General features: G+C 38.0%; 4 protein-coding genes across 6 annotated transcripts in view; all 4 read left to right on the top strand.

Annotated features, from left to right (window-relative positions):
- The window catches only part of LOC148720804 (uncharacterized), a 4903-nt gene extending 4558 nt beyond the window's left edge, over nucleotides 1–345 (top strand). For both annotated transcript variants that reach the window (XM_088738618.1, XM_088738617.1), the window contains one exon: nucleotides 202–345. In XM_088738618.1, the coding sequence (XP_088594744.1) occupies nucleotides 202–249 (48 nt within the window). In that variant the 3' untranslated portion in view covers nucleotides 250–345. The remainder of the gene's footprint in view (nucleotides 1–201) is intronic.
- A 2131-nt stretch (nucleotides 346–2476) lies between these two features.
- LOC148720803 (uncharacterized) lies at nucleotides 2477–8215 on the top strand. The gene is made up of 7 exons (XM_088738613.1): nucleotides 2477–2638; nucleotides 3796–3913; nucleotides 4229–4314; nucleotides 5133–5231; nucleotides 5327–5371; nucleotides 5644–5754; nucleotides 6318–8215. The coding sequence occupies exons 1-7, from the start codon at nucleotides 2561–2563 to the stop codon at nucleotides 6366–6368; spliced, it is 588 nt and encodes a 195-aa protein (XP_088594739.1). The 5' UTR covers nucleotides 2477–2560; the 3' UTR covers nucleotides 6369–8215.
- A 674-nt stretch (nucleotides 8216–8889) lies between these two features.
- On the top strand, nucleotides 8890–12122 carry LOC148720802 (uncharacterized). 2 transcript variants are annotated; one of them, XM_088738610.1, is made up of 7 exons: nucleotides 8890–9090; nucleotides 9284–9401; nucleotides 9690–9775; nucleotides 10530–10628; nucleotides 10721–10765; nucleotides 11129–11239; nucleotides 11627–12122. In XM_088738610.1, the coding sequence occupies exons 1-7, from the start codon at nucleotides 9013–9015 to the stop codon at nucleotides 11675–11677; spliced, it is 588 nt and encodes a 195-aa protein (XP_088594736.1). In that variant the 5' UTR covers nucleotides 8890–9012; the 3' UTR covers nucleotides 11678–12122. The 2 variants fall into 2 exon arrangements, with proteins under 2 accessions (XP_088594736.1, XP_088594738.1); XM_088738612.1 differs by lacking the exon at nucleotides 10721–10765.
- An 8212-nt stretch (nucleotides 12123–20334) lies between these two features.
- Nucleotides 20335–23946, top strand: LOC148720801 (uncharacterized). Its single transcript, XM_088738606.1, has 7 exons — nucleotides 20335–20513; nucleotides 21247–21364; nucleotides 21682–21767; nucleotides 22586–22684; nucleotides 22779–22823; nucleotides 23096–23206; nucleotides 23774–23946. Exons 1-7 carry the CDS (start codon nucleotides 20436–20438, stop codon nucleotides 23822–23824), a joined length of 588 nt encoding a protein of 195 aa, XP_088594732.1. The 5' UTR covers nucleotides 20335–20435; the 3' UTR covers nucleotides 23825–23946.
- Nucleotides 23947–24171: the final 225 nt, after the last annotated feature.

Genomic DNA, 24171 nt, shown 5'->3' with positions numbered 1-24171 from the left:
AACGCGTGGGCCTCGCCTCTCGTGTCATGCTGCCGATGAGCCGGCGGGCAAGTTAACCACGGAGAAGATAAATGTATCAGATTTTCAACCAAGAGTCATTCCTTTTCCTTACCTTTTCATTTTCGTTTCTTATCAGAATATGATTAAGCGTGCCAAGTTATAATAATTTATGAAAGTGTTTTTTTTTTCATAATTTCACAGGCTGGTGGACTCCCTCCATACGCTGTATCTCAGAAAGGAACTGTGTAAACTTAGCACAAAAATGTGACTGACTTAAGTGACTACTGATCATTGTTTTAATTTGTAATTTTTTTGAAAGGCCAACTAAAGTGAACTGAGCTTCAATATAGAGATTTTTATTTTTCTGATCGGTAGGGGGTGGAACTAAGGTGCCAGTCATTATCTTTCACCTGTGGGGAGGGGTTGTGTCATAATGAAACTCAATTGGTAGAGCGCTGCAGTAGTATCGCAGAGGTCAGTGGTTCGAATCCCGTACAGGCCTGAAATTTTTTTCAGGTCTGATTTTCACTATTGCTCAAATAGTGCTTTACTGCGAAGGATCGTTCTCATATACGTTACCTGATAATGGTTAACCTCATTGAGACCCACTGTAATCCATATGATCCTGGATATGGCTCTGTAGTATTCTGATGAGATCCCCTCATTGGCAGTCAATTTTCTATGCCCCTTCCCCCCTTAGACTGTTTGCGACGAACGATCCCCCCTCAGTTCTCCCCTAAAAAGAGGGTATCAATCATGTCAATGAGGTGACCGATGGTATTTACGGCCAACGGTTAAAATTTTGGCCAATTTAAGGGTAACAGTTGATAATTTTCCATTGTGGTCACCAGACAAAATTTTTACGGTTAATCTTTTTAGAACGACCGGTTAAAATTTGTCATTTCTGCGTATAATATACCGGTTAACCCCATTGAAACTCTTTGAAAACCGTGTGAACCCTTACAGGACCCCACTGGTCCTCTGCACCCCCCCCCCCCTCCCGCACCTCTTGAGCTATAAACAATGACTGGTCTCTAGTCCCTTTGGGGGCATTTATATCTTCAGGAGTTGATATTAAAATGATAGTCGAAACAAGTTGCCTGACGTAATATTGATTTTAAAGTTAAAGTAATATTCAGCCTCTAATATGTCGTGATATGATAATATTACGCGCTGCGCGCTGATTCAAATTTAAAATATCCTGTATTGTTAGCTGGGTTCCCTGTTTTGTTTTCCCGTCTTTTTTGATCACATGACCTCAGTCGCTCGGGAATGTTCTGTGTACCGACATCGTTTTGGTCAACTGCTTGGTAGTTGCGTTGTATTTTGTATATTTCCTTTAGTTTTGGGCATTCACTCGAGGCGAGGTTAGAGAAGTACTTTAGAAAACCATTACAAAGGAATTGGGTCATTACACATCATTTTTGACCACTTTACACTCCTCTTATTCTATCAGTTACCTTTATTTTCTACATTAATTTTATTTGAAATCACCAGTGATCTAAGAAATCTGCCGGATTTGCTCTGAACTATGCGATTTATCCACGAATCGCTTTTTTTTTTCTTGCTTTAGTTCAGAATCAATTACAATGATTCTTGATAGGTTTCCAAAGACTTTCATTCGGTTAATCAGCAAGGTTGTAAGCATTCCAATGATTATTTATGGCTTAGCTTAACCAGTGAATAAAAAAAACCTGGTAGTTTCTGGGAAAGAAAAATGTCAACTTTAAGTCAAGATCAAGATATTTATGTGTCTTTCATTTGCGAACAAACTGAACGTGATAGCGGGTTTTTTTTTCCTTGCCTCCGTCAGACGTCCTTTGAGGCAAAGCGCTGTGATTAACATATCAATGAAGAGTACTTTTACTTTCCATAGTATACGTGCACAAAGTAATGAATGAAATCTATCGAAGCATTAAACAGGAAGATAAACAGCTGCTTTTCGTGTTTTAGACGTTTCCGTGTTGTCGATAAATTACAATTTACCGTTAATAATAAATGTGCAATTCTCATGGTTTTCACCGCCATGTTAATCTTAAATTCAGTTTTATCTGGTTCTACGAATGGAAGGAGTTATAAAATTACTTGCTTTGAGGCATGCGTATACAATAACACGGGATAATTTATAACGGCACCACGTTCTTTCCCTTCCGCATATTAGTTTCCAGTAAAGACTGTAAATTTTTCCACCGTACACGTGACGTTTAATGAACTGAAAGTTAAAATTTAAAAATCAGTTCTTCTCTAACAACTACAATTTTCATTTTTTTTGTCTTCGTAGACTTAACCTTTTAACCAATCACCAGAAGTGATTAAAACTTGCTAGTCAATGCATTGTCAACAAGATGGGAAATGAGAAAATACAAATTGATCGACGAGATTAAATTCTGTCAGTGTCGATAGGAAACAAATTCTCACCACCAGGATGCACGGAAAATTACTAAAAGGAATTTTTAAACAGATCTCAAAAGTAAGAGGTTTAAAATCATCCAGCCGTCGCACTTGAACCAGTTTAACGGAGCTTGACGTTCAGAAGTATATTTTTGACTTTTCATCTACAATGGCAGTTTTGGTAAGAACTTGTTGCTGTGGCTGCAGTCTTCGTGCGGGTGTTATGATTCTCGCAATCTTGGGACTGGTGAGTTCTAGCCGTTATTAATCCTATAAATTTCGGACACACTCTCCTTTTCAAACCCAAATACTTCTTGATTTAACGATTTTCGCGATTACGCTAGCTGAGAGCGCGAACCTTGAGTCGCGCAGAAAATAACTTCAGCGCAGTAAGACTGGAACGTGTACCTCTTCGATATATGTTGAGTGCTACCCACCGACTAGAAACCTCATGATTGGAGCGAGGCAAAGTTATTCGGGTTCTTCGTTCTGTAAAGGAATCTGATCATAATCTAAGAAGAGAAATCGTATTTTGACCAGCGAATATTATTCATGTAAAGAAAAGATTATCTTAAGTGAGCTTCAACTGAAGAAACTGAAACCACGAAAAGAATACCTCGTGGTTGGTATGACGCGACCTTTCGTCTTCCTCACAAGAGTCATCAGAGAAACACGTTGTAAACAGCACATACTGACGTCACTAAGGGGACAGTAACTCGATAAGTGATCTGTAGGAGCATATTTTGGAGTGAATTTGAAGGCAAAGATTACCACTTTATCCCTTAATAACTTGGGAAAAGTTTACGTGATTTACATATGACGTTTTATCTTCCTGTTTTTATTTTGTATTCCTTTTTCCGGGGTAGCTTAGAGATTACAAACAATGATTTAGAACATTCATCGCGATACAAACACTGTCTCTGGTTATCCTTATCACTGAAGAAAGATGTAGCGTTTAGAAAATCTGCCTAAAATGTTTAATTTGAGTATGACTCATGTAAGTGGTCAAAAAAAGTAACTAGAAAAATGAAAAAATAAGGAATATCGATTGAAGAATATCGACTGGAAAACATGAGCACCGGAGCAAGGACGTTTTAGCAAGTACAGTGATTCAGCAATATCATTTTCAGTTCTGGATCTTTCTTTCATTCAATAAAGGGGGGGGGAGGGCGAGGGGGAATGGGGATGGGGGAGGGGGATGAAGAGAGAAAGGGGAAGGGGGAGGGAGAGCTGTTGAGGCTTGAAACTGTTCGACGCACAATATTTGCATCACAAATGACTGAATTTAGTTTGAAAATCAAACCTCCTTCAAACTGCTATATTAATTTATTCGAAAGAGGGCAATTCATATTTGCTGTGGTACATCAAATCTGGTCAGCAGTTGCGTTTTTGTCTATATTTCAGATTGGATCAGCATATTCAATTTATCAAGGATTTCGTGATATTAAAGTTTACAAGGAACTAGAGGAGAACGCCGACAAACTCAGCCAAAACCTGCCTTTTAGTAAAGAGCATTTTCTAGGTATTACAACTTACTTTTATCTTGTTCCGTTAAATCTATTAGATACGGCACGCATTTAGGACGAAACTGTTTTCAATTGAGAGATCAATCGTTGGAATGTGTGTGGTTTTTTAGCTACTTAAATAAATGCTGTTCAATGGAATTGCTCGTGATCTGTGTGAAAATGAATGTTCAACCAATATATTTTCAAAAAAATGTCAAAACCTTTTTCCGCAGAAAGTATTGTCCTAGTCTAAGTTCTTTCTCATTTTCTGATTATCTTTTGACTGAATAATTGATTTATAGATTTTTTTTAATGATTATCTCTTAATAAAGCAATCATCAGACTGAGTTACGCTAGCATCACATTCGCATTCATCTCACTGTTGGTGAACCTGTTGCTTCTGGGATCCTGTAGCTCAGTAAGTTTAACACACTAATTCTAAGAACGTAATTTTCGCGTGTAACTGAAAACAATTTGATAAAACATTATGATGAAATTTGTCTGAGAGGTTCACAATAATTCTTTAAAACTAGTCAGAAAATTATGCAACGGAAACGGCTTTTTCTAAGACAGAAATGCATAATCAAGATTGGCTTTGTTTGCTGTTTCGTTTGTTTGTTGGTTTTTTATTTAAATTTTTATATATTATACAAACAGCTGTAGTCTGACTGCATTTGGTGCAATGATATGCACGGATAATTGTCTGTGGATATCATCTGTTCCGATATTATCCAAGGTAAAATATACGAGCATATTTTCGTGCCAAATGGAGGCTGTTGGGATTATTATTCTCTAAACATTTTTGCAGCTTGCAACGCACGGGAAAATGTCTTGGAACAGCTTATTTTTGGATGCATGGGATGTTTTCTTTTCAATGTTCTTTGGCACGATTTTATGAAAAAACAAACTTATCCCCTCTTGTGTAACTATATCAAAACGCCTTTTCATCTTGAATTCAAGTATAAAGGCTTTCGTCACACTAGATGTTAGGTCTGAAAAATGGAGAGTATCACGATCTTGTGATGCGTTTAGACCCATCAAACAATGTTTGTTAGAGCTAACCATATGACTGTCGAATACAAATCGTCAAATCGTCGAGCTTTCGCTTCAAATTCAGTCGCAGACTTCCTTTTATACTTGGGATGGCAACCCAAAGAGTAGCAGCTTGGAGTGCTGACTTTCATACTTAATTATTTGTTAGTTAACGTCAATCGTAATCGTTCTTTTTCGTTGCAGGGTGACGGGCGTTTGGCATTTCCATGGCTTGGGTGGAGCATCTTCGAGCTCTTTTACACACTTGGAGTGATGATATTTTATATTTCCATCTGGAATGGGGTAAATTAAAACAAACGTCTTTTTTTTTTAATGAAATACTAGTAAACAGTTTTTCAAAAAACTTAACATGATTTCTGTTTTCCTCTATCCTACAGTTCGCCGTTTTTTTAATTATTTACAGCCTTGGATGGTTGCTGTCGGTATGTTGTGTTTGAGCCTTAGAGTAATTTCTATTTGAGAGTCGAAAGAAACTCGATCGAGATTGCATTGGTTTTGCCTTACTTCACTCTGTGATTTGTTCAGAAAGCTCGCGCCACTAACCAATCAGATACAAAATTCGTGGTTACCTTGGATTTAGTTTTACTCAGTAAACTTGATCGAAAAGCACTCAATTCTCTTATTCACTAAACTCTCCACTCGTAAATTGACCGTGGCCTGGGTCCTACCTCATGTCCTCCTTTCTTTTCCTAAGATCTACTTCATAGTGGTGGTTTATTCGTTCATCGAAGCCCTTCGTGAAGATCCATCGGGAACGAGTGCAGGATTTTCTTCCCCTCTGACAGGAGGCAATCAAACTCAGATGGTAATTACATTTCCATGGTTTTAATGATACATGACTATCTCCTCGTTAAAAAATGTTTTTGTGTTCCTGAATAAAGTGGGAACGCAAGAGGGTCTGTTAGGGTCCTGCTCGGGAACCTCTCGCGCGCTCACATCGTTCGCGTGCGCCGACTCGGAACGCGTGGTCCTCGCCTCTCGTGCCATGCTGTCAACGAGCCTGCACTCAAGTTATCCCTTTACTTCTCATGTGTGACCAAGACAGAGTTTCTCCTTACAATAAATATACAATATCAAGCAGACAAGTGAGGAGAATAGACAAAAATATCAACTAGGGTATTACAAGTTGATGCACTACCAAGGAACACCATAAGAATTGTAGCGCAGACCGCAGGGAGAATTTCTCATGAGATCTTGGAAGGGAAAGCTAGGAATAACCACAGAGAAGATAAATATATCAAATTTTCAACCAAGAGTCATTCCTATTCCTCACTTTTCCATTTTCCTTTCATATCAGAATATGATTTAACGAGCCAAGTTATAATAATTTATTTAAGTGTTTTTAATTTTTTTTTCATCATTACACAGGCTACGATGGGACCCCCTACATACGCAGTATCCCAGAAGGGAATTGTGTAAACTCAGCAGAAAAAAAGTGGCTTACCCAAGTGATTACTGATCATCGTTTTAATTTGTAATTGTTTAGAAGGCCAACTAACGTGAACTGGCTTAAATATAGAGATTTTTTTTTCCGGATTAGAGAGAATAGAATCCCAGGGACCAGTCATTATTCTCCTTTGGGGGGAAGGAGGAGCTGTGTCTTAATTAATGAAACTTCTCGGTTAAGATAACCCATTGAGACCCGCTGAAAACTATGTGATCCCCCATAGGGCTCTGTAGTTTTCCTAATGAAATCCCCACATTGACAGTAAATTTTCTATGCCACCTCCCCCCTTAGACTGTTAGCGAACCCTCTCCGTTCTCCCCTAAAAAGAGGGTCTTAATCAAGTCAATGGAGTGATCGATGGTATTTACGGCTAACGGTTAAAATTTTGGCCAATTTAAGGCCAACGGTTGATAATTTTCCATTGTGATTGAGCCACACAAAATTTTTACGGTAATTTTTTTTCTTTTAATTTCTACAGTAATTTTTCTTCTTTTACTTTTTTACGACTAGTGGTTAAAATTTGTCAAGTTTTACGCCGAAAGGTTATTTTTTGGCCGTTTTCCAACTAACGGTTAACTCCATTAATTAAAACCCTCTGAAAATCATGTGATTGATCGGTCCCTAATGATTGGCCCTTGATGCTTTTGGGGGACATTTATATCTTTAAGAATTAACATCAAAATGCTATTTTAAGGAACTTTTCTAAATGATATATAACGTTATATTCACTTTAAAATTAAAGTATTGTTAGTCGGCCTATAATTGGTTGAAATATGCAACATTTATTTAAGTTTTGACCCCGTTATTATAGTTAAAATTATCGTCTTAAACTGACTCGATGTGAAGAATTAGTTTCTTCGAAGCTTAAAAATTAAAGGTAACGCAGATACATTTTGTACAAGTAAAATGGCCTATATGCATTGTATTACTATAGTATCATTGGCGATAGCCTTGAAATGAACTACTTTTAGTAAACTTTACTTTACTTTTATATGTTTTTGAAAATAGAGGTTAGATTCGCTCTTCGCAGTGCAATTTATTCACGTTGTGAATATTTTTTTCTTTTGGGGCTGCAAATCGTTTCCTCCTCCTTCAGTTGCAATTTTTTAAACCGACCGCAGGAAAAACGACATATTGTTATTGTACATAAGCTTTGGAAATTGTGTTATTTCAACATGGTTGTAATGAAGTGGAAACTTTCGCCTGAAATTACATTGCTTGTGATTGAAAATGAAACTCTCGCTACGCTCTCGTTCAAATTTAAAATCACTCATAATCTCCGACCAATTTACACTCTACTCATTCCATCTGTTATTATGAATCATAAAAATTTTTTTAATCACCGGTGATCTTTGCAATCGTATAATCTCCGAGCGGTGCGATTTGGCCACGAATCTCCTTTTTTCTCGCTTTAGTTCAGGGATAACCAATTAAAAGGAGTCTTCAAGGATTTCAGTTGTCATTAGCTAGATTTTTGCTTTCATTAATTATGGCCAGGCTTAACCGAAGAGAGAAAAAGAGTTATTTCTGCGAAAGAAACAAATAACAGAGTCAAGGTCAGCTATTTTTTTTTTCTTGCGTCATTCAAAACAATGGCGAAAGTGATCGCGAAATATTTATTTCTCTCACCAGACGTCATTTGATACAACTGGCTGGGGCTACCACATCAGTGAAGACGACTGTTAATTTTAATACGTAGGTGAAGTAAAATAACTAACTGAATGAAAGCAGTAGTAACATTGAACAGGAAAAAAACCTATTTTTGCATTTTAAACATTACCATTGCGTTGTGCGAATAAAAGCAGAAACTTTTAATATCGATGGTTTTCACCGCCATGTTCGTATGAAATTTTGTTTTACATATTCGTACGATTAGAAGAAGCAATGCAACAACCAGCTTAGAGGCTTTCGTGTGCAGTACAAACACGGAAAAAATCTAAATAAGCCACGTTTATTCGCTTGCATAAATCAATTTTTCCTATTTTTATTCAGACCTGTTTGTAGGTGCACGTGATGCGAAATAAATAGAGATTGCTGATTTCAGTTACGCACTTAATACTTTTTTCCCAACTGAAATCAAATTTATTCGCTTGTAAAATTTACTTTTGTTGAAAATAGAAAGGTAAACTTCTTCAGAAATTCTTGCATTGTATAAATAAAGCGATCGTGACATAATCTTGGCTGTTATTTTACCGACCTTGATTTACGGGAATCACCGCACGCTCGTGATTTCACCACTGTCTCATCTGCACGTTTTGACGTCGGAAATTTGTCAATATCAGTAGTTAACGTAGACCAGCAGCACGTTTCATTTCTCTGACATCTGCAGGAGCTTAACCTTTTAACCAGCTATTAGAAGTGGACAATAGGCAAATTCCTCTCCCTAAGACGATACATTGTCAACATGATGGGAAATGAGAAAATAGAAATTGATCGACGAGCAAGTATATTCTGCCTCGATATACAGGAAGGAATAGGGAATTCAAGGTATTTTAGATAAGGACTTTTAAACGCATTCGCTCAATGGTCGAAGGTTTAAAAGCATTCACTAGCTACACTCGAATCAGTTAGGTTAAGTTTGAGCTTCACCAGAGTAACATCAACTGATCATATAGAATGGCAGTTTTGGTGAAAACTTGTTGTTGCGGCTGCAGTCTTCGCACAGGTGTTACGATTCTGGCAGTATTAGGCCTGGTAAGTTTGATCCAGTATGTTTTTGATGTTTGAAACCGCGATCTCTCTTTCATTAATTCCTCGTCACAAATAACTGAGTTTAGTTTGAAAATCAACCCTCCTTCATTCTGCTGATTAATTCGAAAGAGGGCAATTCATATTTGCTGTGGTACATCAAATCTAGTCTGTGGTTTCTCTTTTGCTTATATTTCAGATTGCATCAGCATATTCAATTTATCAAGGAGCTCATTCTATTAAAGTTTATAAGGAACTGGAGGAGAACGCCAACGAACTCAGCCAAAACTTGCCTTTCAGCAAAAAGCATTTTCTAGGTGTTAAAACTCACTTTTGTCATGTTCTGTTACATCTGTTAGTAAGGACAAGTGTTCAGAACGAAACTAATATTATTTGAGAGATTAATCGTTGAAATGTGTGGGTTTTTTTAGCCTCTTGAATAAATCATACTGTTCAGTGGAAATGCTCATGATCTTGTGTGAAAATGAATGTTAAACTAATATATAAAAAGTACCATCCCAGTCTAAACTTTTTTCTCATTTTCTGATTATCTTTTGACTGATAATTGATTGATTTCATTTTTTAATTATCATCTCTAAATAAAGCAATCATCAGACTGAATTATGCTGGCATCGCATTCGCAGTCATCTCACTGCTGGTGAACCTGTTGCTTCTGGGATCCTGTAGCTCAGTAAGTCCAACTCCCTAATTCTAAGAACGTGATTTTAGCATGTAAGTGGAAATAATTTGATAATACATCATGATAAAATTTGTCTCAGAGGTTCAAAATAATTCTTTACAACTAGTCAGCAGATTATGCAACGAAAACGGCGTTTCTAGAACAGAAATGCATAATTAGGATTGGCTATGTTTCGCTGAATTGTTTTTGCATGTTTCAGTTGCAATCGTTCGTTTATTTCTCACACTTTTATATATTTTATAAACAACGGTCTGCAGTTGGCGTGATGATATGCATGGATATTTGTCCGTGGATATCATCTGTTCAGATATTGTCCAAGCTAAATATACGAGCATATTTTCGTGCCGAATGGAGCCTGTTGTGTTTATCATTGTTCAAATATTTTTGCAACTTGCAACGCACGAGAAAATGTGAAGGAACAGTTTACTATTTACTGCGTGGGATGTTTTCTTTTGTTTTCTAGACCAATCGTGCGCCAGAAGGGCATTGAAAGTATTGTACCCGAACGATTATCTCAAATTAACAGAACATCTTAAACACACAATGACAAAAATGTTTATCAGAGCTGGCTATATGGCTGCCGAACAAATTGTAATATTGACGCCTTTCGCTTCAAATTTAGTCGCCGATTTTTCCTTTTCTCTTGCCATGGCGACCTAAACAGTCGCAGATTGGAGTGCTTACGTTGATATTTATTTATTCATAAGTTTACGCGAATGATGATCCTCGTTCTTTTCCGTCTTAGGGTGACATGCGTTTGGCACTTCCATGGCTTGGGTGGAGCATCTTCGAGCTCTTTTTCACTCTTGGGGTGGTGATATTTTATATTTCCATCTGGAATGGGGTAAATTGAAACAAACTTCTTTTTTCAATGAAATACTAGTAGATAGTTTTTCACCAAACTTAACATGATTTCTATTTCTTTCTGTGTTACAGATTGCCGTCTTTCTAGTTATTTACAGCATCAAATGGTTGCTCTCGGTATGTTCTGTTTCAGTCTTCTAGCAATTTCTATTTGAGAGTCAAAAGAAATTCGGCATGGCATTGGTTTTGTCTTACTTAGCTCTGTGATTGGTTTAGAAATCTCGCGCCACTAACCAATCAGATGCAAAATCAAAACCAAGCACGACTTAGTCGTCTGGCTTTTCCCGCCCTTTTTTTACTCTAAATTCTCGTTGGCTCCTAAGAGAAATTTCTTTCTTCTGATTGGCAGTTGTATATACTTTGGACTTTATTTCACCACACTCGATCAAAAAGCACTCAATTCTCTTGTTCAACTAGTTTCTAACTCGTAAACTGACGGTGGCCTAGAGCTTACTTCATGTCCTCCTTTCTTTTCCTAAGATCTACTTCATTGTTGTGGTTTATTCGTTCACTGAAGCCCTTCGTGAAGATCCATCGGGAACGAGTGCAGGATTTTCTCCCCCTCTGCGAGGAGGATATGAAACTCAGATGGTAATTACATTTCCATTGTTTTATACTACATGACCATCTCCTCATTGAGAATTTTTTTTGTGTTACTGAACAAAATTACAAAAGAGTTGGAGCCGGCCGCCCAATTGGGCACGCAAGAGATCTGTTAGGGTACTGTTTGGGAACCTCTCTCGCTCTCACATCGTTCACGCGCGTCTGGCCGGTCGAAACGCGAGGTCCTCGCCTCTCGTGTCACACATCCGATGGGAGCCTGCTCGCAAGTTAATCCCACTGAAGATAAATTTATTAAATTTTCAACTAAGAGCCATTCCTAATCTTTACTTTTTCATTTTCCTTTCCTATTAGAATATCATTGAGCGAGCCAAATTATAATAATTTATTAAAGTCGTTTTTTTTTTCATTTCACAGGCTGCAATGGGACCCCCTCCATACGCAGTATCCCAGAAGGGCACGGTGTAAACTCTGCAAGAAAAAAATGTGACCAACCCAAGTGATTACTGATCATCGTTTCAATCTGTAATTATTGTAATGGCCATCTAACGCTAACTGAGCTCAACTCTGTTCAGATGCAGTGAACATTTTTTTCTGATCGATCGAAAGCAGAATTAACCCATTCATGATCACTCCCAAAAGTGATACACATGTAAACAACAAACAGGTAATGAGAATACTAAAACTTATCAGGTAGAAGTTGATATCTTGATTTATTGTACGGCTGTGTCTCACCATATCAAATTATAACATAACCAAAATAAAACGCGCGCTCTGATTGGTCAATTTAGCGTCCCCCATTTGCCCATGGGTGTACACTGCTGACGTGAGCAAAGACTATTTTTCCGCGCGCGCTTGTTTTTTCTGGTCGCGTAAAAGATTTGTTAAATAAAAGGGAACTCTTTAGCTACAACGTATCAATGTTATGTTATAAAACAAATGGTAAACACCACAGCGTACACTATTGAGTTATGGATGCACTTGGGAGGTTTGCTAAGCACTCAAGAAGCTAGAGTCGCTCTCGGCTATCGCCTCGAGCGACTCTTACGCTTCTTTCGTGCTTAGCAACCTCCCGCGTGCATCCATAACTCAATAGTGTACGCTGTGGTGTTTACCATTTGTTAACTGTTTCCCCACTGCGATGGACATTTGTTTTAGTCGGTTCCAGCCTGGCGCGGCCGCTAACCCAGATCCCCTCCTGAGCAAATTTTCAAAATGGCGGACAAGCCAAAGAGAGAGATAAGAGAACCAAAGCGATTCTACAACGAATACTCAGCATACACCCCTGTTAAAAAGGTCATCTCACAGAGAAAAGATACAAAATTGTATGATATTGAAGTCACAGAGGTTGACAAACCCAACAAGAGACTGAAAATTCACTACATTGGCTACAGTACACGCTTCGATGAGTGGAGACCCTTCGGGGTTCTGTCCTCGTGTACCGGTTCACAAGAGCCAATACAAGAGACCAAACAATACACAATAGCTAACCGATAGCTCCTAAACAAAGAAAGAAAAATGGTAATTCCCTTGTGAACCCGTACACCAGGAGAGAACCCCCTTCGGGGACGGTGAAGCATCTGAATATTTTCCTTCGAAATTGTATAGATTAGTAGGCTGCAACAAAAACTTATTGGACGACGTTTAGGGTAAAAACAGCAATCTAACCTGAAAAAAATGTATTTATTCCGACTCTTTCGGAAAATAACTTTACAAATCTTACTTGTTTATCTCGTAAGTAAACGATGGTGAAGCGCTTTCCGAGCTACCCGATTCTTCTCCCACTGCTTTCACGTTTATAAAACAGGAAACGAGCAAAAGGAGGAAGGTGTGGTTGTTTTGACTAGCCATTTGACAAGGTTCAATCTGCTCCTTGTTCGACAATTTACATAGCAAAACAAAGAAAATTTGTTCCTCTCTTTGATTTTGGCGGTACATTTTCAATTTTCGCTTGCGTAAGAGAGAAATCACCCAAGACTCCTTGCTCGGTCTTGTTTTGACCACGAACGCCTACTTAATTTTGACGGACCCGCTCGGGAAAAGGTGAAAATGACGAGGGAAAATCTTTACTTTGTACTACGAAAATACACAAAATGGAAAGCCATGATATTTTAGTTCAATATTTCGGTGGTACATTGTTAACTTTTTATACAGAGAGTCGGCAAGATGATATAACATCCAAAAATCGCACTCGATTTGAGTGGGCCGATGAAGTGGGCGTGGTCACGAAATTCAGTAAGAGACTATTTGTACCCCGTGAGTTTGATATGAGGACTGGGAAATACCGAGTTCACGAATGTGATTGGCTGAAATCAATATTGAAAGCGGTCTAGATTTTCCCATCTAGACCGGCATCGAGACTGGTCTAAAATAAAAAGTTGCAAAGAATATAATGTTCCGTTGCTTTTTAGACACAGCCATATAATAAACATCTTAGTAACCGAGCTAGGTCGGTCTGTATGGGAGAATTTTGACCTCGGTCACTGTACTGGCGACCTCGGTCGAGATTCTCCCATACAGACCTCCCGCTCGGTTACTAAGAACTAAGTAACATGAAATTATCCTTACTAGTTTACAAGGAATTGTGGGAGAATCAACAATCAGCTCTTGGGAGATAAAGGGTTAAGGTACCACTCACTATCTCTCTCCCAAGGGGAGGAGGGAAGGGTTGCGTCATAATGAGAGTTACCTGATTAGACAACGTCGTTCCCAGGGCCTTTTCCCTTAGTTAGGGGTGGAGTTGGGGGTGGGGCAAAGGCCATGGGAACGAGGTTGCTGATTAAGACTAACCCTGCTGAGATCCGCTGAAATTCATGTGATCCCCCATAGGGTCTGTTGTATTCTGATGAAATCCCCTCATTGGCTGTCAATTTTCAATGGTCCTCCCCTTTGGACTCTGTTGGTGACGAGTGATCCCCCCCGATCCGTTCTCCCTTAAAAAGAGGGTCTCAATCATGTCAGATGCATTTTGTACAAGAAAGATGGCCTATATGTTTTGCATTACTATCGTATTATTGGCAATAGCCTTGAAAAAAACTTCTTTTGAGTAATCTTGACTGTTAATTACTCGGGCTTTCCGAAGGAGACGCCCGAAGTATAAATTCGGCTTCCTTTCTTTTTTTTTTTTTTTTTTTTGCGTTCAGTCAGCCGTTCAGTCACAAAACGCAGTTCCAATACAGCGCATGCGTAGAATGTACCCTAGAGCGCATGGTTAAAAGCAATGGCTGCCTTCGTGGACAATTCCTTGCTTGATGTACGTTAAAGAAATTCGACGGCTATTACGCCCAATACATATACAAAGTCACACTCCGTTCGCGGTAGACCCACACAAAAACTTGTGGAGCGTTTTGGGAACTGATCGGTCTGCAAACTTTACGAGAGATCAATTTACGAGCGGTACTTAACGAGTGAACCTTCTATAGAGGAATATCAAGCGAAACCGGCTATATTAACAACAACATCTTTATTTATAATCATAACTTAACTTGTAGATTAAGACTACCTGCAATATAGCGAAGCTAATCGAGGCAGGTAGTATGAGAAACGTGTCAATTACATATCAATATGATATCATTCTAAAGACAAAAAATAAATAACAATTACAAAGGTACAGATGTCAATTACAAAAGTGACTACAAAAATATAGGTATACTAAATACGAAGCCACGAGCACATAATTAAAAACAGGAAAAGCTCAAACTACTCTTTATTTTAACGAAATCTAGTTTCTTGTCATTTCATCTATTAATTTTAATGTATCAATATCAGGATAAGAATCCTGGTTTAGAAGGATTTGAAGTAAAGACTCGGCTATTTTTTCTTGAAACTACATTTTGGCAGCTGTCTCAAAACATCAGGAATACAGTTCCAAATTTTTGCGCCCATAGAGGAAAAAAATTCTTAAAGTGATTTAGTCGAGAGTAGTCAGTTATATAGAAGTTACCAGCGGTAGAAGATCGTGTGTTTTAATCATGAGCATCTTTAATGGGTCTAAAGAGGGCGGAAATGTTAGATGGCACGACTTTGTTATAGACATCATGCATTAAGATAGAGCAATCTTTAAAGTAGATTAAAGGTAAAGGCAGAATATTGGTGGAGATAAAAAGTGGAACAGCGTGAGTGGACAGCGTGAACATTAAACTTAGAGAAATTCATCAAGCGGACTACCCGTTTTTGAAGATGGAGTATCTTGTGTAGGTGCGTTTTGGCCGCCTTTTCCCAGGCAGTAAGACCATAGGAGATATATGGAAGAATAAGAGCTATCTCATATTATGTTTACATTTAAACACAACCGTGTATTTAGACGTGATCGAGAACCAGTAGAATGCCAGAAGCTACTCTGAAACATCTCAGAAGAAAGGGCAGTAAACTGAAGGAATTTATTTATGAGGGTATTCGTCCAAGCGTACCGAAGTCCTCTTGGCTACGTCGCAATGTGAAGGTTAAAAGAGTTACAAAGAATGTTTGCAAGCTTAATACGAAGAGAGCAGGATTATATAAAGTTCCACAACATGAGAAGAAGTATTTGTTGAATTGTTCTGTGAGGTTATAGCAAAGGATAATCAAATTGAAGTATAGAGCTAGTCGGTATTTATCAATGTTTTCTTGTAATAGACCCATGTGTCTTTATCAGAGTCAGACACACGCATCAAACTGTTGTAAATTTCAACTGAGTTCAGATGGTGAGAAAAACCCAGGCCCTACTCCAATGTACATTGACCCTAGCAAAACAATAACGGTACCATATAGCCAAGCTAATGAGTTGGTATTTCGACAAAATTCAGGACAACACTGTGTTGCAATGAGTTTATGCTCTTTGATTTACAATAACAAACAAGGGATCAATTCTGTTAATGACCACATGTCAATAATGAATATTGGAAATCAGTTGAATTTAAGTTTGTCTCAGTTAACCAGACAGTCGTTTTTAATGCAGACAGAATTACCCACACTTTTAAATGTGTTCGAGACTGACTATGAACTTTAATACAGTGAGAGCTACACTGGTATTGTTCATCAAGAAGCTACAATAGAAGGATATTGGTACTGTATCTCCTTAGGTAGAGCCTTTCAATCACATATCCGAAAATTTCAACAATTTTTCTTGACAATAGGGTGTACTGCAGTTGCTATCTATTGTAAAGGTAACATGGGCTTGAAAATATTCGATTCTCATGCAAGGCCGGGATATTTGTGGTAGAAGCCATCCTCAAGTTACTTTTGTGCAGCTTGAAGTATCATCACTGAATAACTTAGTACATTATTTTCAGAGTATACATAACAATGATATATTTGAGTTGAAAGGGGTTCAAATTTATAAAGTTCAAAATGGTACCCTTTTTCAGAGTCATTCCTATGAAACCAAAAAGTTCAATGTTAATTGTGCTGTAGCTGTCTATTCACTCTGGTACTCCATAATAAAATCATGTAGTTATTGGAATTCAAACACCTTATCTAATATTATTCAGTATGGCAGAAGATCATATGAAAATTCATCTTTAAACAAGTATTTACCAGCAGATGATTTGCCAAGAACTGTTGATGTTTGTGGAACTGAACTAAGTTTAGATGCTAAAAGTGATTACAGTGAAGAAATATTGGTTCAGTTGACAGCAAATCAATTCTCGAAAATTTTGTAAGAAATAATAGTGAATGCACAGGGTTTTGATGTGGCTTTGTTTCAGTTTTTTGAATGACGTATTTTAAACCCACAAAACGGTCAAAATATGTGTATTCCCTCTTGGTATTTAATGAAAGTCAAATCCCCCTTATTTAATATACTAAAACTGTAAATAGTACTGCTTCTCTTGTTGTGGCCATCAGCAATATTCAATATTCAGAGATTTTCTATTAAAAACAATATGAATTATTGAACAGTAATATTGCTTCAATCTACTGATTTCTGACAACTCCCCTTGGGTGAACATTTGGCAACAAACTGTGACTCGGTACCAATAATAGACAAAAAATTCCCTTCTCCTTGCAGTTAAAGGCAAATACATTACCTACTCAGAGTTCGTAAAAGCCTTGAAAATTCTTGAAGATGCTTGAATTTAAAAATGAAAAATTCAACGCCTTGAAAGTACTTGAATTTGAGGACTAGAGCTTGATTTTTGCAATGCTATTTCTTTAGCAATTTCAAGTTGAAAATTACAGTACTTTCATGGAAAAGCTGAGAAACAACATTAAATAATTGTAAAATTGCTTATGCAAACCTTTCCAAAAGTGGTCCTTCAATTTTCTAAAACTTGGCCTTCAAAATCATTGAAAAGTCCTTGAATTTCAACCTTTGGCATCTGTAGGAACCTACTCCTATCGTAGTAAGATATATTATTTTGATTGTTGTCTAGTACCATAACAACATTCATTACCCTCCAGTAGACAAAAATAATCACAAGTGGACTTACTCATGACCGGCAAAAACGAATTTGCGTGACGTCAGTAACGATGGCAATATGGCAGTCCCCTACCGAGATAACTCCACATGTGCGATATTGAAAGCCCGAGTTCACGCAGCAATGCGTCTAGTTTTTATATGTTTTTGAAACTAGAGGCTAAAAAAAACTGCTGTGGATATTACCATAGATTAAGTACAGGTAGATCTCTGAAACTCTGAGTTTACCAGTCGTAGAACGGAAAAATCTGCACTGTCCCCTCTCCCCAAGGCTCTAACTCAAAGAACCAATTAAATATTTGGTATTTAGGGCGAGTCATAATTTTTTTCTGGGGAGGGGTGGGAGGAGTTTGGTTGTGTCATGATAAAATTTACTTGATTCGCCCATTAGGCTCTGAAATTTTTTTATGACCCCCTTCCCCTCCCCATTGGCAGATAAAATTTTGTATAACGCTGTCCCAGCAATTAGTTAAACTTTTGTGTCTTACTGTTAAAAACCGGCAATCATGTCAACAACTCCGTTATATTAAGGTCTTTGGAAGTTAAAATGCCACTATGAAACTACAATTTCTGTAACGATACATTTTGCCTTTTCCCCCCAGGAGTTGTATTGCTAAACAGTGGTATACGGTTTATATTTACGTTTTATCGATGAAGAGAACTCTCTTTTGCTAAATAAACAGTCAACAGTAAGGTCAAATTTTAATTTCTCGATTTTTAAACCGGCCGCAGGAAAAATGAAATACTGTTATTGTATAAAAACCTTGGAAATTGTGCTATTTCAACATGGTTGTTTTTCGCCTGAAATGACATTGCTTGTGATTTCAAATGAAACTCTCGCTGTGCGCCGGCTCAAATTTAAAATCACGCATATTTTTTCCGACCAATTCACACTCCACTCATTCAATTAATTATTACTAGAAGTTACAATGTGAAAGTGGGTGCTGGCGTCAGAGCTTGAAGGAGATACTAATTTGTGTCAAAGCCCAGTCATTTGAGTTTGCATTTTGTTGAATGGTTAGCTTCAACGAGCAATCCATATTGAATCTATGATTGCAAGCTTTTCTTTCGCCTCAACGGGCAAATGTAACTCAATGGTCGAATTATTCACCTCAACGGGCAGAGAGTTTGACTCAAAGATCAAATTTAACGCCTCAACGGGCGAAGAATACTGTGAATAATTTGCCTGTGGTACTGAAGTCGCTTTCGACATAAAGCAGGTTGGCTTCAGAACTTCCTCTCTTTTCTCCCGAGACCAGCAAGCTGCAGTTGGCAGTTTACTCCGAATGAAAGCATTTTTGCCTACCACTTCACCGCTGCTGAATACACTGAGAAAAAGCAATCTCCATGAAGTAGGACTTGATCGATATCTTGGCACCTCCTGTTTACGAATCGGCAAAAATTGCTCACATAATAGAGCAGCCAAACACAAAAATATATCCGTTCATGACCTCGATGAATACTTCCACAAGCAATTAAAGACATCTATATTAACAATGCACCTCGTTTAGCATAGCGGGACGGCTGTAAACGCTTGGAATCGATCGATATTTCCAGGTGTAATTTATGTGATGTCATCACAAGCACCACGGATATAAAAAACGCAGTCGACTGCGCATGTCTCCGATCTTGTATCCGACAAATTTTGGCTTGTTCACGCTAATGTAAAGAATAGGCTGCTACCTCGCTAGGGCTCGCCAGCAATAATTCATGAAACTTTTTTAATCACCTGGTGATCCTTGCAATCTTATAATCTCCGAGCGGTGCGATTTGGCCACGAATCTTTTTTTTTTTTTTTGCTCGCTTTCACGGTAGATAGCCAATTACAAGGAGTCTTCAAGGATTTCAGGTGTCATTTGCAAGGCTTCAAGTTTTCATTAATTATGGCCAGGCTTAACTGGTAAATAAAAACCGGTTTTTCCGCGAAAGCGAAAAAAGACAAAGAGTCAAGGTCACCTTTTTTTTTCTCTTTTTGCGTCATTCAAAACAATGGCTTGCATTCAGGAACAAACTGGAAGTGATCGCGAAATATTTATTTCTCTCACTAGACGTCATTTGATACAACGCACTGAAACTACCAACCGCACACACCCACGACCCACGACTTGTACCCACGACCCACTACCCACGACCATTAGTCAAACTCACCGCAAACACGTTCATTCGCTTAAGTAAATCAGTTCTCAGCGGGGACGGAATATTTGTCCTGTTTTTATTCAAATCTGTTTACAGGTGCTCGTGATGTAATAAATTAGAGATTACTCATTTCGGTTACGCACTTTATACTAAATACTTTTTTTACAACTAAAATCAAATTTAATCGCTTATAAGATTGTATATGTTGAAAATCGTAGGTAAAGCTTCTCCAGAAATCTTGCATAGCAAAAATAAAACTACATCATCTTAGCTTTATTTTTTTACTGACCTTGATTTACGGCAATTACCGCATACTTGTAATTTCTGCACGTTTTGACTCCGGAAATTTGTAAGTATCAACAGTCAACGGTAGACCAGTAGCACGTTTTATTTCTCTGACATCTCCAGCAACTTAACCTTTTGACCAGCTACTAGAGGTAAACAATAGGCAAATTCCTCTCACTAAGACAATATATTGTCAACAAGATGGGAAATGAGAAAGTAGAAATTGATCGACGAGCTAGTATATTCTGTCTCGATATACAGGAAGGAATAGGGAATTTAAGGTATTTTACATAAGGAATTTTTAAACGCATCCGCTCAAAAGCCAAAGGTTTAAAAGCATACACCAGCTACACTCGAATCAGTTCAGTTAAGTTTGATGTTCACAAGAGTAACATCAACTTACCATCCACGATGGCAGTGTTGGTGAAAACTTGTTGTTGCGGTTGCAGTCTTCGCACAGGTGTTGTGATTCTCGCAATCTTGGGCCTGGTGAGTCTAAACAATGATTAATCATATAAAACTCTGAGATATCCCTCTGCCTTTATACCTTAGTCGAGTACCTGATTTCATGATTTTCTGCGCGATTCGTAAGAACCGCGAACTTTTAGTTCCGAAGAAAATAACGACAGCGGAGCCGATTAACCGCGCAAAAGTTCGTTCCATCGCTTGAAATATTTACATGAGTGAACAAGAAAGTGAACAAGAAAGAAAGAAATTAAAAAAAAGGAGCCTGAAAAAAAATCACGCCTCGATGAGATTCGAACAAGTACCTCTGAGATACTAGCTGTACGTTTTCATGTCAAAACGTGACAAGCACAGTGAACTCAAAGTCAGACATTGACATATGCCGATATAGACAATTTTTACCCCCTAAAGTCATGTTGGCGATATTGTATGATGGTGTAAACGCTGGCAATGGTCAAGCATTTATTATGTTTGAAACATACAGTTTCTCTTTCATTAATTTCGTTTAATAGAGGGGGGAGGGCGAGGGGGAATGGGGATGGGGGAGGGGGATGAAGAGAGAAAGGGGAAGGGGGAGGGAGAGCTGTTGAGGCTTGAAACTGTTCGACGCACAATATTTGCATCACAAATGACTGAATTTAGTTTGAAAATCAAACCTCCTTCAAACTGCTTTATTAATTTATTCGAAAGAGGGCAATTCATATTTGCTGTGGTACATCAAATCTGGTCAGCAGTTGCGTTTTTGTCTATATTTCAGATTGGATCAGGATATTCAATTTATCAAAGATTTAGTGATATTAAAGTTTACAAGGAACTAGAGGAGAACGCCGACGAACTCAGCCAAAAACTGCCTTTTAGTAAAGAGCATTTTCTAGGTATTACAACTTACTTTTATCTTGTTCCGTTAAATCTATTAGATACGGCACGCGTTTAGGACGAAACTATTTTCAATTTAGAGATCAATCGTTGGAATGTGTGTGGTTTTTTAGCTACTTAAATAAATACTGTTCAATGGAATTGCTAGTGATCTGTGTGAAAATGAATGTTCAACCAATACATTTTCAAAAACATGTCAAAACCTTTTTCCGCAGAAAGTATTGTCCTAGTCTAAGTTCTTTCTCATTTTCTGATTACCTTTTGACTAATTAATTGATTTATTGTTTTTTTTTTTAATGATTATCTCTTAATAAAGTAATCATCAGACTGAGTTACGCTGGCATCGCATTCGCATTCATCTCACTGTTGGTGAACCTGTTGCTTCTGGGATCCTGTAGCTCAGTAAGTTTAACACACTAATTCTAGAAACGTAATTTTCGCGTGTAACTGAAAACAATTTGATAAAACATTATGATGAAATTTGTCTGAGAGGTTCATAATAATTCTTTAAAACTAGTCAGAAAATTATGCAACGGAAACGGCTTTTTCTAAGACAGAAATGCATAATCAAGATTGACTTTGTTTGCTGTTTCAGTTGCTTTGTTTGTTTTTTTTTTACATTTTTATATATTATACAAACAGCTGTAGTCTGACTGCATTTGGTGCAATGATATGCACGGATAATTGTCTGTGGATATCATCTGTTCCGATATTATCCAAGGTAAATATACGAGCATATTTTTGTGCCAAATGGAGGCTGTTGGGATTATTATTCTCTAAACATTTTTGCAGCTTGCAACGCACGGGAAAATGTCTTGGAACAGCTTATTTTTGGATGCATGGGATGTTTTCTTTTCAGTGTTCTTTGGCACGATTTTATGAAAAAACAAACTTATCCCCTCTTGTGTAACTATATCAAAACGCCTTTTCATCTTGAATTCAAGTATAAAGGCTTTCGTCACACTAGATGTTAGGTCTGAAAAATGGAGAGTATCACGATCTTGTGATGCGTTCAGACCCATCAAACAATGTTTGTTAGAGCTAACCATATGACTGTCGAATACAAATCGTCAAATCGTCGAGCTTTCGCTTCAAATTCAGTCGCAGACTTCCTTTTATACTTGGGATGGCAACCCAAAGAGTAACAGCTTGGAGTGCTGACTTTCATACTTATTTATTTGTTAGTTAACGTCAATCGTCATCGTTCTTTTCCGTTGCAGGGTGACGAGCGTTTGGCATTTCCATGGCTTGGGTGGAGCATCTTGGAGCTCTTTTACACACTTGGAGTGATGATATTTTATATTTCCATCTGGAATGGGGTAAATTAAAACAAACGTCTTTTTTTTTAATGAAATACTAGTAAACAGTTTTTCAAAAAACTTAACATGATTTCTGTTTTCCTCTATCTTACAGTTTGCCGTTTTTTTAATTATTAACAGCCTTGGATGGTTGCTGTCGGTATGTTGTGTTTGAGCCTTAGAGTAATTTCTATTTGAGAGTCGAAAGAAACTCGATCGAGATTGCATTGGTTTTGCCTTACGTCACTCTGTGATTTGTTCAGAAAGCTCGCGCCACTAACCAATCAGATGCAAAACTCGTGGTTACCTTGGATTTGGTTTTACTCAGTAAACTTGATCGAAAAGCACTCAATTCTCTAATACACTAAACTCTCCACTCGTAAATTGACGGTGGCCTGGGTCCTACCTCATGTTCTCCTTTCTTTTCCTAAGATCTACTTCATTGTGGTGGTTTATTCGTTCATCGAAGCCCTTCTTGAAGATCCATCGGGAACGAGTGCAGGATTTACTCCCCCTCTGACAGGAGGCAATCAAACTCAGATGGTAATTACATTTCCATGGTTTTAATGCTACATGACTATCTCCTCGTTGAGAAATGTTTTTGTGTTCCCGAATAAAGTGGGAACGCAAGAGGGTCTGTAAGGGTGCTGCTCGTGAACCTCTCGCGCGCTCACATCGTTCGCGTGCGCCGACTCGGAACGCGTGGTCCTCGCCTCTCGTGCCATGCTGTCAGCGAGCCTGCACTCAAGTTAACCCTTAACTTCTCATGTGTGACGAAGACAGAATTTCTCCTTACAATAAATATACAATATCAAGCAGACAAGTTAGGAGAATAGACAAAAATATCAACTAGGGTACTACAAGTTGATGCACTAACAAATTCTCCAAGGAACACCATAAGAATTGTAGCGCAGACCGCAGGGAGAATTTCTCATGAGATCTTGGAAGTGAAAGCAAGGAGTAACCACAGAGAAGATAAATATATCAAATTTTCAACCAAGAGTCATTCCTATTCCTCACTTTTCCATTTTCCTTTCATATCAGAATATGATTTAACGAGCCAAGTTATAATAATTCATTTAAGTGTTTTTGTTTTTCATCATTACACAGGCTACGATGGGACCCCCTACATACGCAGTATCCCCGAAGGGAATTGTGTAAACTCAGCAGAAAAAAAGTGGCTTACCCAAGTGATTACTGATCGTCGTTTTAATTTGTACTGGTTTAGAAGGCCAACTAACGTGAACTGAATTAAATATAGAGATTTCTTTTTTCGGATTAGAGAGAGTAGAATCCAATGGACCAGTCATTATTCTCCTTTGGGGGGAGGAGCTGTGTCTTAATTAATGAAACTTCTCGGTTAAGATAACCCATTGAGACCCGCTGAAAACTATGTGATCCCCCATACGGCTCTGTAGTTTTCCTAATGAAATCCCCACATTGACAGTAAATTTTCTATGCCACCTCCCCCCCCCCTTAGACTGTTAGCGATCCCCCCTCCGTTCTCC

Source organism: Stylophora pistillata, chromosome 11 (assembly GCF_964205215.1).
Source record: "Stylophora pistillata chromosome 11, jaStyPist1.2, whole genome shotgun sequence".
NCBI classification, from domain to species: Eukaryota; Metazoa; Cnidaria; class Anthozoa; order Scleractinia; family Pocilloporidae; genus Stylophora; species Stylophora pistillata.
Note: the sequence above shows the minus strand (reverse complement) of the source record. Positions and strands in the feature narration are given on the sequence as shown.

Excerpts from the sequence above, each read along its gene's own strand:
- LOC148720801 (XM_088738606.1), top strand. The coding sequence starts at position 20,436 with ATGGCAGTGTTGGTGAAAACTTGTTGTTGCGGTTGCAGTCTTCGCACA. Across the intron at positions 21,365-21,681 it reads TAGTAAAGAGCATTTTCTAG|TAATCATCAGACTGAGTTAC; the intron begins GTATTACAACTT and ends CTCTTAATAAAG. Across the intron at positions 22,824-23,095 it reads GCCTTGGATGGTTGCTGTCG|ATCTACTTCATTGTGGTGGT; the intron begins GTATGTTGTGTT and ends TCTTTTCCTAAG.
- LOC148720803 (XM_088738613.1), top strand. The coding sequence starts at position 2,561 with ATGGCAGTTTTGGTAAGAACTTGTTGCTGTGGCTGCAGTCTTCGTGCG. Across the intron at positions 2,639-3,795 it reads TTCTCGCAATCTTGGGACTG|ATTGGATCAGCATATTCAAT; the intron begins GTGAGTTCTAGC and ends TCTATATTTCAG. Across the intron at positions 4,315-5,132 it reads TTCTGGGATCCTGTAGCTCA|GGTGACGGGCGTTTGGCATT; the intron begins GTAAGTTTAACA and ends TTTTCGTTGCAG.
- LOC148720802 (XM_088738610.1), top strand. The coding sequence starts at position 9,013 with ATGGCAGTTTTGGTGAAAACTTGTTGTTGCGGCTGCAGTCTTCGCACA. Across the intron at positions 9,091-9,283 it reads TTCTGGCAGTATTAGGCCTG|ATTGCATCAGCATATTCAAT; the intron begins GTAAGTTTGATC and ends CTTATATTTCAG. Across the intron at positions 9,402-9,689 it reads CAGCAAAAAGCATTTTCTAG|CAATCATCAGACTGAATTAT; the intron begins GTGTTAAAACTC and ends CTCTAAATAAAG.